The sequence below is a fragment of the Schistocerca gregaria genome, chromosome 11, assembly GCF_023897955.1.
Source record: "Schistocerca gregaria isolate iqSchGreg1 chromosome 11, iqSchGreg1.2, whole genome shotgun sequence".
NCBI classification, from domain to species: domain Eukaryota; kingdom Metazoa; phylum Arthropoda; class Insecta; order Orthoptera; family Acrididae; genus Schistocerca; species Schistocerca gregaria.
Genome location: NC_064930.1, coordinates 108829815 through 108846468, shown reverse-complemented (window position 1 = coordinate 108846468; position 16654 = coordinate 108829815). Strand labels below are relative to the sequence as shown.

The window sequence follows — 16654 nt, the reverse complement described above, 5'->3', positions numbered from 1 at the left end:
CTATGGCTCCACAAAAAATGTACAAACGCCGTCGGAACAGTACGAAAAAACAGGAAACATCTACCACCGTTACCAGACAAGCTGAAAAAAGGGGAAGTACAGTTCAAATCTTGTGGAACATTAATGGCACTAAAATGGATGGACAAGAAAGAAGTGTGGATGCTTTCGACCGTAAATGGACCAGAGTTTGTGGAGACACAGAAGAAAGAACATAGAACAGGCCAAAACAAATTGAAACCCACCTGTGTCGTCAGCTATAATAAGTCAATGGGTGCAGTGGATAAGACAGACATGCTATTATCTTCTGTACAGTGCATCCGAAAGACACTGAAGTGGTACAAGAAAGTATTCTTTCATTTGACTGACTTGTGTGTGCTGAACGCAAAAACTGTTTTTGAAATACAAAAGCAACAGAAGATACCACTAGCGAAATACCACTTGGAGCTAATCCGTCAATTGCTTGACAGATTTCATAGTCAAACGTGTAAAAGTGCGATCCCACGGACAACCAAAGAAGAAAGCCCTTTCCGACTGCAGAATAAAGAGGGACATTATCCAGGGTTCCTCGTAGCAACGGAGAAAAAGGAGATTCCCCAGAGACGCTGTGTAGTATGCACTGCTCATTCACAACGAAAAATGACATGCATAAGATGCAAAAAGTGCGATGTGGCTCTCTGCATGGTGCCATGTTTCGAAAATTACCACACGCTAAAGAAATATTAGCACGTTTTAGTAACTTTGTACGTTTCAAATAGATAAAAGTAAAAAATAAAAAAATAAAAATAAAAAGCAGATGATGATGATGAGTCCCATACTCCGTTTACCGAGCGTAGGGGAGCGACGCGGGAGACCCGCGCCGCCATACTAGGCAAGGTCCTAGTGGAGGTGGTTTGCCATTGCCTTCCTCCGACCGTAATGGGGATGATTGATGATGATGATGAAGACGACACAAACACCCAGTCATCACGAGGCAGGTGAAAAATCCCTGACCCCGCCGGGAATCGAACCCGGGACCCCGTGCTCGGGAAGCGAGAACGCTACCGCGAGACCACGAGCTGCGGACAAAAAAAAGCAGATAAAAGTAAAAAAAATGGTTTTTAACTCAGCCAGCGGCAGTCCAAAGCCTGCGTCGAAAATGAGGATGGGAAACCATTAAAGTAAACCGTACTGAACGTGACGGGCTGAAAAAGAAGACAGCGAGCTAGAAGAAGGTAGGCGTTTACTATCCAATTTCTTACTGTGGAGAATCGACTTTAGGTTTTAATTACAAACGAAGGCAAGGGCCTATCGCAAAATGAGTTATGCAGATATATTCCTTGTTTAACTTTTAGTCCGATTGCATGACAAAATTAGGTTTTAAATTTCTGTAATTATTATCTATTTAAGACCGTAGTAAGAATATTGTTCGAGATTTGGGCGTTTTCGCTACGCACAACTCTATTTAAAACTATATATCTTGAAATACATTCATGTGATGATAGTGGAATTTTAATATGTTTTAGGCACATACATTGACGGTGTAAATCTCTAGTTAGAGGATTTTGGAATTACTATTAAAAAAGTTCCTATCATTTTTCTAAACCAACCATTTTTCAGCCCATAATAAACATATAACTGAAAGTGTTGGCTATTTTCGAAGCTCTCTTTCGTTGTTATCAGAAACTATAACCAAAGTGACCATACAGAGTATAGTGTTTTTTTAAGGCGCTGCTGAACAGTGGTTCTGTGCACGCGGCAACACGCGGGAAGCCTGCGGCGGCCGTAGCCTGCAGCGGCCACAGGGCTGCGACAGCCGCCGCCGGCCAGGCGCGCAGTGCGCTCGTCCCTGTCACCCGGCCAGGCAGGCAGGACGCTCAGCCTTCCAGCCGCGAAAGGGTTAAAAACACCAAAATGCTTGTAAGTCAGACAATGTACATTTTGTGACCAAAATAATATCAATAATGAAAATCTTGATAAGATATGTTTTATTAGGATGCTTGTGGCATGCAAAAGTGTATTTTATTTTAAAATAGCATGAAATAAAGTATGTCAAATATAATCGTAAAGAAAAGTAACCGATAATTGGGCACTCTCGCCTATACTGCTAACAGTTAGCAAGCATTTCATTAATTTTCTGCAAATGATATAGGCACTAGAGCAAATTGAGTGAAACACTGCATTCAAATACCACCCAGCTTTGTAAAATACTATGTAAATACTATGTGTAAGCATGGAAACTACTGGCTTTAAGGCTTAGATAAAACCCAAGACTCGGCAAAAGCCATGCTGCTGTGTATGTTATGAATGTAAATTAGTCACAGCTCCAAAACCAAGCACTACAAATACTTTTTTCCCCCTAATTTTGGAAGTTAGAACTAAGGATAGTCCTGGTCCGCCATGAAACAATGGCCAGTGGGAAAAATATTCTTTGAAAAACAGTATGTATCTACTATAACACAGATATACACTGTAGTGCATGTCCCAGTAGAAATTTTACAACCAGGATATCCCTCCCAAAGATAGTGGACAAAACTTCCGTTGCCATTTAAGCAGCACGGCTTATTCACAACCACCTCATCACATGCATTTCTCAATAAGCTGCGATGACAGCCAACACACTCAAAATAGAAAAAATATATAGTTTCTTGTAACAAAACCCTTATTAATTGTAATAAACATACTATTTTATGTTTTGTTTTGCAACCACACTGCCCTCCACACCACTGCTTGAGTGGCACATTATGAGATCCAAGTGAGTGAGTTAAATCACACATCAATTGCAATCTAAAGTAGCAGAATCCCGCCACTTAAAATAACGTGCCCTTTCCGAATACTTAACTGTTGGCCCTTGTTGCTTGGGCTTTGCACAACACGATTTTAATGACATGAATGTAATGAAAATCAAAATACATACTATACTACCATCAGCTACTGGGCAAAGCCTTTACATTGCTACCACTCCAAATTATGGAAACACACATCCAAACACGAGGAGTTTTTGAAGTGATAGTATTACTGTCAATAGGTACACTACGTTCAACCGCACACTGTGCAGTATAAAAAACATTCACTTCACAACAAAATCTCCGACACAAAATCCGAACAATCGGGCACGTTACAAACATCTCTCAGAAACATACAAACGCTTTAGAAGTATCCAGAAGTTTGTAACAACCCTTTGTTACTGACATGTTTGGACCTCCTGAACAAGCAGCGGAGGATGGTGCCATACGATTTTGTGTAAGCTGCGGGAAAATACGACGAAGACCACCTCTCTAGCGCCGCGCCTTCCTCCGCCTCTGGCGAAATCCCGTATGGACGCGCGCGTGCAACTTGAGGTGGGTGCGGCGGTAGAACAGCTTGCCGCAGACCTCGCAGCCGTGTCGCCTCTCGCCGGTGTGCAGGCGCGCGTGCACGCGCCGGTGCGCCGCCTGCGTGAACGACTTACCGCAGACGTGGCAGGCGAACGGCCGCTCTCCCGTGTGGACGCGCAGGTGGTCTCGCAGGTAGCCGCGCACCCGGAACGCCCTGCCGCAGACGTCGCAGCGGAAGCGCCGCTCCCCCGCGTGCAGCAGCGCGTGCCGCTGCAGCTGTCTCGGCTGCGAGAACACGCTCCCGCACACGTCGCAGCCGTAGCTCTCCCCCCCGTGCAGCCGCTCGTGCTCTCTCAAGTTGTCGGAGCGCCCGAAACACTTCCCGCACTGGCCGCAACAGTACCTCTTCGATTCGGAATGCGTAGCCACGTGCCTCCTCAAATATCCGATCCGGGTGAAACCTCTGCCGCATATATCGCAGTACAGCTCGAAGGATTTACCACAGACAGTGCCGCGGTCCGATTTTCTTCTTCTTCCGTCGTGAGAAGAATTCCGTACCCGCACCTTCTTTCTGAATTTGCACACCGGAGATTCGTCGGTGGGGCTTTCCGACAGGTCATCTAGAGAAAAACGTTGACACCTGTGAAATAAAAACAGAGGAAATTGTTTAACAGAGTGCTTGCCTCTTATTCCGGGTCTATACGTGGACAAGGAAAAGAAAATCCCGGATTTCCCGGTTAAAAACACACTTTCTCCCGGATGAAAATACACTTTTCCGTGTTAAGCAACATTATACTTCTCCTCGGAACTGTAAAACTTATCAATTTGTCGACATTTCAACGTGCTTTCGTAAGCCAGTCGTAGCTCACGTCACGTGATCTCGCCAGCCGATACAGCGGGTATTCAAAGCATAGGACACGTCATGTCGTCAGCCAATAGCGGTATCACTTGTAAGTAGCGCGTATACACCAACAGGAAAAGTTAATGCGTTAAATTAATATACATACTGTTGCTACAAGAAAAGCAAAGCTTTCACATACAATATTGGTACCAACGATTAATAAGCTGCAACAGAAGCTAAACTTACAGGTATAACGTTGATCATCTTTGTGCGTGTTACACTAAGATACATCACACGAATGTGCCAGTAAAATTTTTAACAACAACATAAATGTCTGATGATCTGGGCTCGAAATTTTTCTAAATCGTCATTCTCAAAGAGTTGATTTTTAAATGAGAGTCAAACGCTCTGTGATTAAAGAAATTCGTCGCACATAGTTCATCTAGGGTAAACGGAAATTTACTTTGAAAGTAACGCTTTTGAACCAATCATTCGCGATATTTTCCCGCGACCTGTTAGAAAGAGGTTCGTTTCAGCAGTTGCCAGAGGACGCCGGATAACAGGTCTCAAACCGCTTGCGCAGCTACGATGACGCAAGAAGCCCGTATGTTTGTACGTGTAAAACATTAAAAAGATTTTACGTTACGTCGTAAAAGAAACAAGACATCGAGCATCGGAACTTCGTGGGCCATAATAACGTCCATAATTCAGTTTAAAGTGCACACTCATACGTCCAGATTCGGTTGTAAATTTTCTTGGATTACCAGTACTGTATTATTTCATTTTTGGTTCTTTATTATGACATAATGCCATACTTGCAAGAAGATGAAAACATGCTCTTTTGAAATGCAGAGAACAGTTGAAACTGGCCAATAGTGTGGAATTAAATATTTCGTTACAAATAGACTGCCTCAGCTGAAAAGATTAATGAAAACCACATTTCTTTAGCAAACCGACAAAAATAACTTCATTGTTCTACAAAGCGATTAATGCTTGACTGAAATTGCCGCCCGGGGCAGATACACCGGTTCGTTCACAGCGAATATGGCAGCTTGCGCGCGACAGTAAAATTTTTCCGAGTAGCATCTTGCTACTGCCTATACAGCTAACAGCCACACTTTTGTAGCCAGAAGTGGGAAAAGGTACTACACATACGCGACTCAACTGCATGGGCCCGCACGAAACTGCTCACACGAATCCAATGTAAACAGTTTAAACAGTTATGACGTTACGCTCATAGGAGGCAATTTGTTGTCATGAAACATTGCGTAGTCTTCTTAAAACCTTTGACACATTTTGCTGCTGGCAGATGCTTGTGTGAGCACTGTGTTTAGTTGTTGTACATGGCGCATTTCCTTTGCACCTTAATTTTTATTTTAGTTTTTTCTCTTGTTCATGATTTATTGCTGCAGTATTATTCTGCAGCAGTGAGGTACACTACTATCCTTTGTTTGAATATTTCTTACCATTCTAAATAACAAAAATTTAACCGAAAACTAAAACAAAAAAATCCCGGAATTCTAAAAAATTCCCGGGTTTTTCCCAGATGTCCCGGTTCGTATACACCCTGTTATTGTAAATAACTATTCTCATAGTACAGAATCAAGCATCATATAATAAACCTTCGTGCCCAGTACTATGATGTGATAGTTTTCTATCGACCGGAAATCCGAGTCAACGCGACCGAATCTCTCTGCAAACCGCTGTAGACTATAGCGAGTATCTGGGTCTCGCTGACATTCACGTATAGCAAGAGAATGACTACTTAAATTCCTTTTTGCGCACTGGAATTGTTTTATCTTTTAACAGGCCAATAGGAGCAAGACTTATGGAGTTGTATATTTCTACAAGGTGTGTAACTGCTTCCGCCGTTTGCCGATAGGTGCTGACAACGGTAAGTAGCAGTCGAAAGAAACAGATCGCAGACGTCAGGCAGTTAGCTTGGACCTCTGTCAACATAACCGCATTCAAACATTTGTCGATTTGTGTCTGCATAATAAAATTGTTCTTGATTGTAGATGTAAGTTTACGAGCCTAATTCTCGTCATTTGCGGGAGGTGTTACTGTTTTGTTTCGGTGTGAAGAAAACAGCCGCTGAGTCTCATTGAATACTCTCAGATGCGTATGTTACGGACGATATTAGTGAAAGAATGTGTCTTGAGTGGTTTCAACACTTCAAGAACGGTGATTTTAATGTCTTCGACCGGCATAGTGGTGGAAGAGAGAATGTGTTCGAAGATGCAGAACTGGAGACATTGCCGAGTGAAGACTCACGTCAAACTCAGGAAGAATTGGCACGATTAGTGGGAGTGACACAGCAATTTCAAAACGTCTCAAGCCTATGGGCGTAATTCTGAAAGGAGGACTTGGGTCCCGTGTGAGCTGAAACAAAGAGAAGTTGAACGGCATTTGTGTGTTTGTGAACAGTTGCTACAGAACAAAAACGGAAGGGATTTCTGCATCACATTGTTACCGGGGATGAAAAACGGGTTCATTGTGATAGCCCTAAATGCAAAAAATCATGGGGATATCCCGGCCATGCTTCCACGTTGACGGCCAAACCGAATATTCACGGCTCCAAGATCGTGCTCTGCATTTGGTGGGACCAGCTCGGCGTTCTGTACTATGAGGTGTTAAAACTGAGTGAAACAATCACAGGTGCTCGTTATCGAACGCAATTAATGCGTTTGAGCAGATCATTAAAAGACAAATGGCCGCAATACAGCGAGAGGTACGATACACTGGTTTTGCAGCACGACAACACTCGATCTCCCATTGCGAAAGAGGTCAAAACATAGTTGGAAACGTTAAAATGGGAAGTCCTACCCCACCCGCCGTATTCTCCAGACTCTCCAGACATTGCTCCCTCTGACTATCACCAGTTTAGATCAATGGTGCATGGCCTGGCTGACCAACACTTCCGATCTCACGAAGTAGTCACAAATTGGAAAGATTCACGAAGTAGTCACAAATTGGAAAGATTCGAGGATCGCTTCAAAAGATGAACAATTTTTTCTAGCAGGATTAGTACACTCCCCAAAAGATGGGATAAAGTAGTTGCCAGCGATGGAAAATACTTTGAGTGATACACGGGTAACCAATTTGTTTCATTAAAGCCTAAAATGTTCGGGAAAAAGACTTTAGCCCCATTTGGTACAGGTCCTCCACTCTTGAGCAGTAGTCTTAAATGGGCTGCTCCATTGTTTAGTCGTCAGTATACTCCCAGTATCCAACCAATGAAGTCAAGTCTGACAATATTGCTCGACACAATCTACAGAAAATACTCATATAGGAACATTATAAGTAGGGGTTAATCAATATTTACTTAATTTGTCTGCCCAACTGATCTTAGGTGCTTGTATGATGTGTGTCAGGCTCATAGGCATCAGGGAACCAGTTAAATGCAACCAATAGGCATGTAACAATTTTGCTAGTTCTTTTATCACTGTTTACACAGTGGTTACAGGTCACCTACAATGCACTCACAGAAAACCATTAACTACTAACGAGGAAACGACAACACTTCGCCAATTCTATGTTTTAAAAATTCAATCTGTGTTTATCAGTACTATGGGAACAACATGTTACATACCAGACACTGGTTGACAGTCAATATTAGCAGATGAAAAGCACATACACTATGTGATCAAAAGTATCCAGACACCCCAAAAACACACATTTTTCATATTAGTTGCATTGTGCTGCCACCTACTGCCAGGAGTACTCCATATCAGCGACCTCAGTAGTCATTATATATCGTGAGAGTGGAATGGGGCGCTCCACAGAATCGCACACTTCGAATGTGGACACGTGATTGGATGTCACTTGTGCTGTACAGCTGTATGCAAGATTCCCACACTCCTGAACATCACTAGGTCCACCGATTCAGACTTCATAGTGAAGTGGAAATGTGAAGGGACACACCCAGCACAAAAGCGTACAGGCCAACCTCATCTGCTGACTGACGGAGACTGCCGACAGTTGAGGGTCGTAATGTGTAATAGGCCGACATCTAACCAGACGATCACACAGGAATTCCAAATTGCATCAGGTTCCACTGCAACTACTATGTCAATTAGGCAGGAGGTGAGAAAACTGATTTCTTGGCCGAACAGCTGCTCATAAGCCACACATCATGCCGGTAAATGCCAAATGATGCCTCGCATGGTGTAAGGAGCATACACATTGGACGATTGAACAGTGGAAAAATGTTGTGTGGAGTGACGAATCATGGTACACAATGTGGTGATCCAATGGCAGGGTGTGGGTATGGTGAATGCTCGGTGAAAGTCATCAGCCACCGTGTGTAGTGCCAACAGTAAAACTCCGAGGCAATGCTGTTATGGTGTGGTCGTGGAGGGGGGAGGGGGGCCTTGCACCCCTTGTTGTTTTCCATGGCATCACCACAGAGCAGGCCTACACTGATGCTGTAAGCACCTTCTTGCTTTCCACGGTTGTAGAGCAATTCGGGGATGGCCACGGCATCTTTCAACACAATCGAGCACCTGTCCATAATTCACGGCCTGTGGCGGAGTTGTTACACGACAATAACATTCCTGTAATGGACTGGCGTGCACAGAGTCCTGAGATAAATCCTACAGAACACCTTTGAGATGTTTCGAAATGCCGAAACCGTACCAGGCCTCACCGACCGACATCGATACCTCTCCTCAGTGCAGCACTCTGAAGAATGGGCTGACATTCCCCAAGAAACCTTCCAGCACCAGATTGAACATATGCCTGCAAGAGTGGAAGCTGTCATCGAGGCTAACGGTTGACCAACACCATATTGAAATCCAGCATCACCGATGGAGGGGCATCACGAACATTTAAGTCATTTTCAGCCAGGTGTCTGGATACTTTTGATCACGTAGTGTACTATTACAATTCTTGCATGGGGGGTAGGTTATTTTGTATGTTTAAAGTGAGCCCCATTAGCAGGCAAACAATGTTAATGCTGCTGAACTGTTTGCCAAACTGCTGCTGTCAGTTTTGCTGCTTTGACAGCCACACTGGATGCCTCAATAGTTTCTCACAGCTCGTTCAGTGTTCAGTGTAACTGGCTTTGTTGAAACCTTCATTTTTCGAGGTCCCCCACAGGTAGAAGTCAAAGGTGTAACATCTGGAGACCACAGTGGATACTGAACAACTCCTCTTTGATGATCTATCATCCAGGTAGATTTACATCCACGCGAGTTCTGACGTCTCTGGGGTAGTGAGGCAGAGCACTATCTTGCTGTACGTAAAGTCTTATGTTTACAAACACCTCTCGGCTGGTAGGTAAAATGTGTGTTTGCAACATATGAAGATACACCGCAACATTTATGGTACCTTGAAAGCAAATGAGAAAATCAAACCGTGCAATGACAGACCACACCTTACATTAACACACAACTGATTGACTTGTTTGTCCACGTGAACAAGAAAGTTTTCAGGATCCCAGTACATGCAGTTGTGGCTGCTTTCAGTGCTGTTCAGCTTAAATTGTGCCTCGTCAGACGACATAGCCATCCCTGCAGACTGTTCACGCTCACAAAGCATCCCTTCAAACCACTCTCAGTACTCTATCGCTCAATCTGGGTCATCCTCGTTTATAGCATTCAGCAATCTTGGAATGTACACTTTCCACTCAGAATTCATTGTACACTTGATTGGTTTAACCCACTTTCATGTGCGCCCTGCTTTGCAGATTTCTGAGGTGACCTAATAAAATTTTGCAACACAGCAGCACTGGAAGCTGGACTTGTTTATGTTTTTGGTCAGCCACACCTTTCCTTATGCACATCATGAAGACTACCATTGGCTCCAAATTTATCACAAATACGATAAATTGTTGTACATGATGGTGGCCACACACATTTTGCCACTGTCGTACTTCCATTACGTTTTCATGCTTCTAGTAGTCCTTCAATACGACCTTGTCTTCTGCTGAAAGACCCATGTCACCCTCTGATGAGGAAACTACACACTATGTCACAGCACAAAATTGCGATAATATGTCATGTTCCTAAGATATTAACTGTCAAAGAGTGTGTCTACTTAATCTGGACCCCTCTGTATACAAACAACAACCTTTTTATTTACTGCTACTTCTTGTACAAAAGTAGTAGTAGTAGTAGTAGTAGTAGTAGTAGTAGTAGTTGTTGTTGTTGTTGTTGTTGTTGTTGTCTTCAGTCCTGAGACTGGTTTGATGCAGCTCTCCATGCTACTCTATCCTGTGCAAGCTTTTTCTTGTAACGTACATCCTTCTAAATCTGCTTAGTGTATTCATCTTTTGGTCTCCCTCTACGATTTTTACCCTCCACACTGCCCTCCAACGCTAAATTTGTGATCTCTTGATGCCTCAGAACATAGCCTACCAACCGGTCCCTTCTTCTAGTCAAGTTGTGCCACAAGCTCCTCTTCTCCCCAATTCTATTCAATACCTCCTCATTAGTTATGTGATCTACCCATCTGATCTTCAGCATTCTTCTGTAGCACCACATTTCGAAAGCTTCTATTCTCTTCTCGTGCAAGCCATTTATCGCCCATGTCTCACTTCCATAGGCACTACATGGCTACACCCCATACAAATACTTTCAGAAACGACTTCCTGACATTTAGATTTATACTTTATGTTAACAAATTTCTCTTCTTCGGAAACACTTTCCGTTGCCAGACTACATTTTATATCCTCTCTACTTTGACCAGCATCAGTTATTTTACTCCCAAAATAGTAAATTAATTTTGCTATTTCAAGTGTTTCATTTCCTAATATAATTCTCTCAGCATCACCCGACTTAACTCTACTACATTCCATTATACTAGTTTTGTTTTTGTTGATGTTCATCGTACAGTCTCCTTTCAAGACACTATCAATTCCATTCAGCCGCTTTTCCAAATCTTTTGCTGTCTCTGACAGAATTACAATGTCATCGGCAAACCTCAAAGTTTTTATTTCTTCTCCATGGATTTTAATACCTACTCCGAATTTTTCTTTTGTTTCCTTTACTGCTTGCTGAATATACAGATTGAATAATATCGGGGAGAGACTACAACCCTCTCTCACTCCCTTCCCAACCACTGCTTCCCTTTCATGTCCCTCGACTCTTGTAACTCCCATCTGGTTTCTGTACAAATTGTAAATAGCCTTTCGCTCCCTGTATTTTACCCCTGTCACCTTTAGAATTTGAAAGAGTATTCCAGTCAACATTGTCAAATGATTTTTCTAATCTACAAATGCCAGAAACGTAGGTTTGCCTTTCCTTAATCTTTCTCCTAAGATAAGTCTAAAGGTCAGCAATGCTTCACGAGTTTAAACATTTCTACGAAATCCAAACTGATCTTCGCCGAGGAGTTTTTCCATTCGTCTGTAAAGAATTCGTGTTAGTATTTCGCAGCTGTGGCTTATTAAACTGATAGTTCGGTAATTTTCACATCTGTCAACACCTGCTTTCTTTGGGATTGGAATTATTATATTCTTCTTGAAGTCTGAGGGTATTTCACCGGTCTCATACATCTTGCTCAGCAGATGGCAGAGTTTTGTCAGGACTGGCTCCCCCAAGGCTGTCAGTAGTTCCAATGGAATGTTGTCTACTCCGGGGCCCTTGTTTCGACTCAGGTCTTTCAGTGCTCTGTCAAACTCTTCACGCAATAACATAACTCCCATTTCATCTTTTTCTACATCCTCTTCCATTTCCATAATATTGTCCTCAAGTACATCACCGTTGTATAGACCCTCTCTATACTCCTTCCACCTTTCTGCTATCCTTTCTTTGCTTAGAACTGGATTTCCATATCAGCTGTTGATATTCATACAAGTGGTTCTCTTTTCTCCAAAGGTCTCTTTAATTTTCCTGTAGGCAGTATCTATCTTACCCCTAGTGAGATAAGCCTCTACATCCTTACATTTGTTCTCTAGCCATGCCTGCTTAGCCATTTTGCACTTCCTGTCGATCTCATTTTTGAGACGTTTGTATTCCTTTTTGCCTGCTTCATTTACTGCATTTTTATATTTTCTCCTTTCATCAATTAAATTCAATATTTCTTCTGTTACCCAAGGATTTCTACTAGCCCTCGTCTTTTTACCTACTCGATCCTCTGCTGCCTTCACTACTTCATCCCTCAAAGCTACCCATTCCTCTTCTAAAGCATTTCTTTCCCACAGTCCTGTCAATTGTCCCCTTATGCTCTCCCTGAAACTCTGTACAACCTCTGGCTCTTTCAGTTTATCCAGGTCCCATCTCCTTAAATTCACACCTTTTTGCAGCTTCTTCAGTTTTAATCTACTGTTCATAACCAATAGATCGTGATCAGAGTCCACATCTGCCCCTGGAAATGTCTTACAATTTAAAACCTGGTTCCTAAATCCCTGTCTTACCATTACATCATCTATCTGATACCTTTCAGTATCTCCAGGATTCTTCCATGTATATAACCTTCTTTTATGATTCTTGAACCAAGAGTTAGCTATGATTAAGTTATGCTCTGTGTGCAAAATCCTACAAGACGGCTTCCCCTTTCATTTCTCTCCCCCAATCCATATTCACCCACTATGTTTCCTTCTCTACCTTTCCCTACTCTGGAATTCCAGTCACCCATGACTATTAAATTTTGTTCACCCTTCACTACCTGAATAATTTCTTTTATCTCATCATACATTTCATCAATTTCTTTATCATCTGCAGATCTAGTTGACATATTAACTTTTACTACTGTAATACGCGTGGGCTTCATGTGTCTTGGCCACAATAATACTTTCACTATGCTGTTTGTAGCAGCTTACCCACACACCTATTTTTTAAATTAATTTTTAAGTCTACTGCTGCATTACCCCTATTTGATTTTGATTTTGTATTCATAACCCTATATTCATGTGACCAAAAGTCTTGTTACTCCTGCCACCGAACTTCACTAATTCCCACTATAACTTTAACCTATCCATTTCCCTTTTTAAAGTTTTTAACCTACTTGCCTGATTAAGAGGTCTGACATTCTACTCTCCAATCCCCAGAACGCCAGTTTTCTTTCTCCTGATAACAACGTCCTCTTGAGTAGTCCCCGCCCGGGGATCCGAATGGGGGAACTATTCCGGAGGTAAAATATTTTACCCAAGAGGACGCCATCATCATTGAACCATACAGTAAAGCTTTGTAAACAAAGATGCTATAAATTTATTTTATACAACTGAGTGGCAAAAATGTGTTAGGACAACATTTTAGATTATAATTTTGGATGACGTCTGATGGCCCAGAATTACGTATTTCTGAAATTACATTCAATAAAAAGGAAGGTGCCTGTATCGTATATACAGATGGAGGCAGGGTCAGCAAGAGAAACCGATCCAAAAGAAATAATCTTGTGCAAAATTAGAATGTTGGATTGCAATTTCATTCTGGACTAAAATTTAGTTTAGGAACTGCTTTTTGTTTAAATGTGGCTTAAGCTACCAGTAGTCTAAACGTTATTAAAGGTACCAAAGGTACCTGTCCTTTCATTGCCTCCAACATTTATTTAATACCTGATGAGATAATATTTTGAGGGTTTCGGCTGTATCCAGTGATTTTACAGGGTGGCCAAATAAACTGTGTTGCAAAATACTTATAAAACTGACAAGGAATTAACCCTTGTTAATGAATAGGAGATCTGTTTTTAGATCATGGTACATAAGATCAATGATTGTATGGACATTTTCACTGACTAGAGGACAATCAGCCAAGACAGTGCCATCTCTTGGTCACTTCTATTGCCATCTTTCTCTCCCTGGTGATATTTACCACATGACCGGAAGGGGCCTTATCAAGAAATCAAAAAATGTAGGATTCCTGAATACAATTACATTCAGTGGCAAGTGTGAAGAGTTAATTAACTTAATGGATGGGAGGAAGAAAAATTTATTAGGAGTAAGTGGACAAAACGGAAGGGGGTGAAATCACAGTACGTGAGGAATGGTTACAACCTATACAGGCATGTTAAGGAAAAGGAAGCTAAGAATGGAGTTTGTTTTGTGCTGCACAAATATACTGAAACCATAACAGACACTGCATACATAAATGGAAGACTCCTCACAGCCAGAGTGAAATTAGGTGATAATCTCACAGTAATCCACTTATATGCCGCAGTATAGGGTGTGATTGTAGCAAGAAAGAGGAGATTTTTGAAAGTATGAATTGAAGGGGATCACTGTGAGCTGCTGCAGCTGACAGCACGATCCCCTTCCCTTTACATAGAAATGTTTCACAGCTGCGGATTCCGCGTAGTTTGTGTTCTTCCAGACACATTTGAAAGAACAGATGCCACAAATTCATATAACACGGGACATAACTGCTCGAGCTGGAGTCTGCACATCAGACTACGAAAATGTAATGCCCCTTTCAGATGGGAAAGACAATGTTTGAGGCGAGAATGTCAGACTTCTGTGCCAAAAATAAACCAATGGTATAAAATACCTTCTTCAAGATACAAGATGGCCATAAAATAACTAGGTAGGGCTAGGACAGAAGATCTAGAACAGTTACCGACTATGTTATAAGAGACAGATAAAGTATTACACAACACAAACTACTGGAAGCTGTGCTCAAATTTGACGTATAAAGTGCTGAGCATTCAATGCTTCAAAATACCACAAAAGAAGAATTTTTTAGCCACACTGTCACTGGAGATGAAACGTGAACAGCTCCTGTTACATTAGAATCTAAACAACATTCCACAGAATGGAGGCATTTCATATCACTGAAGAAAGCAGAGTTAAGGCAAGCAATGTCAGCCCAAAATAATGTGTACTAGATTTGGGGAAGGCTGGGGATGGTGCTTGTGGATATGCACAGTCCTCGTATGCACCGACATCCCTCACCACAGTACTGTAGCATGCCGCTGAACAAGCCAAAGCAAAATGCCACAGGGGATATCGTGCAGTGATTCATTATCTGCATCTGAAGGGGGACAATGCTGCAACAACCTGTGCCAAGTTGGCACAAGTTTACATTAACTGTGCAGTGGTTAGGTGATGTGGATGCTTCCAAGGAGTTCAAGTAAGTCTGAACGACTAAGAATGAAGTGGCAGACCATTTTACTGTGAAGAACCAGAAGCCCCAACAGAAGTGGAAGCACAGTACTCTATGACTAGCACACCATAAATCAAGGGGGATAGTTGAGAAACTGAAAAATCAGACAGAGGACAGTTTGTTGCACGACATTTTGTACGTTACGAATGTTGGCATAAGCCGAGTTCCATTAATGCTCGCACTCTTTCAAAAAACCCACCACCGATGTAATAACGGAAAAGCGAGCCAATCTAGATTACATCCTCTGCTGCTCGATAATTGTGGGCTAGTTGTGGCTACACCACTGTGAGCGAGAGTCCAATGGGCAGAGGAAGCAGTGGAAATGTGCAAATTCACCATACCGGGGAAGATCGAGACCAAACTGTCATACGACAAAGTGATGCCGGGTGTGTCTTGGGACTGTCGCTATGTGGGGATAACATTATTCCCATATGGGGCAAACTGTCACAGGAGCATACTATCAAAATCTCATCACGAGGTTACGGGAGGCTATCAAGACAATGCGTTACAGGAAAATGACTGAGCGGGAGTTTTATCTCGACAAGAATGTTCCATCTAATTCTGCAATGCACACAGCCTCACAGGTTGCTTGTTTGGGCAATCAAATTTTGTCCCATCTCACACATTCTCCTGACACAGCACCTCAGGCAAAAAGCCATTGCATGACAGCGATTTACCAAATGGTGATTACGTGGCTTTTGGGGTGGAATGTTTCCCAAATAGCAAAATGCAGACTCCTACAACTGGGGCCTCATCAAGTCATCCAGTACCGGGAAAATGTGTTGCACAAAAATGACTCTGTAGAGAGCAACCGACACCCTCAGTGTGTCTCGTGGCTTTAACTCAATATTTCTGATGCGATAATTAAAATTATCAGTACACCTCATTTCGTGAAACATCAACTAAACTGTGCTGGGTAATTGAACAAGATGTTTGGCAAGCTCTAGGGAGGGACTTTTTTGGTTCCCGATAATGACCAGCCACATACAGCTCAGAAACAGTTGAGACCAGCTTTATCACTTCCTGTACAGCCCCGCTCTGCCACCCAGCACTTAAGGAAGCATTTAAGTGGTCAGCAGTGTAATGACAGCCTCACCATGACTGTTGAACAAGTAGTTGCCTAATAAGGTAGCAGCTTTCTTATGATAATGGAATAAAGAAGTTGGCTGGTTGTGATAATATATTCAAAAGCACATTCACGAATAAGCTTCCATGTGGTACTGAAACAGTTTTACACAAATACAACTGTAGGTCTGATGTAAGGAAACTGTTTAAAAACACACATCTGTTAACCCATCACTACCGGTGAAACTCTTACAGCTTCTAATGGAAGCCTCCATCACCCGCGTGTCACCCACACCTCCAGAAATCGTCCCCACAAAACTCTTCTCTTATATTCTATCCATTCCCACCACTGCCATCAATCTGACCTCTACGAAGGTCTCACTTCAGAATAATGGCCTCACAATACGGCACTC

The 16654-nt window shown here is 42.4% G+C and overlaps 1 protein-coding gene across 5 annotated transcripts in view; it reads right to left on the bottom strand.

Annotated features, from left to right (window-relative positions):
• Positions 1-1401: 1401 nt before the first annotated feature.
• Positions 1402-16654, bottom strand: part of LOC126295376 (zinc finger protein 239-like) — an 87184-nt gene continuing 71931 nt past the window's right edge. For 2 of the 5 annotated variants that reach the window (XM_049987858.1, XM_049987859.1), the window contains exon 9: positions 1471-3933. In XM_049987858.1, coding sequence (XP_049843815.1) covers positions 3255-3933 — 679 coding nt within the window. In that variant the 3' untranslated portion in view covers positions 1471-3254. Of the gene's footprint in view, positions 3934-16654 lie in introns of all 5 variants that reach the window. The other 3 variants (XM_049987857.1, XM_049987856.1, XM_049987855.1) reach the window with 3 other exon arrangements.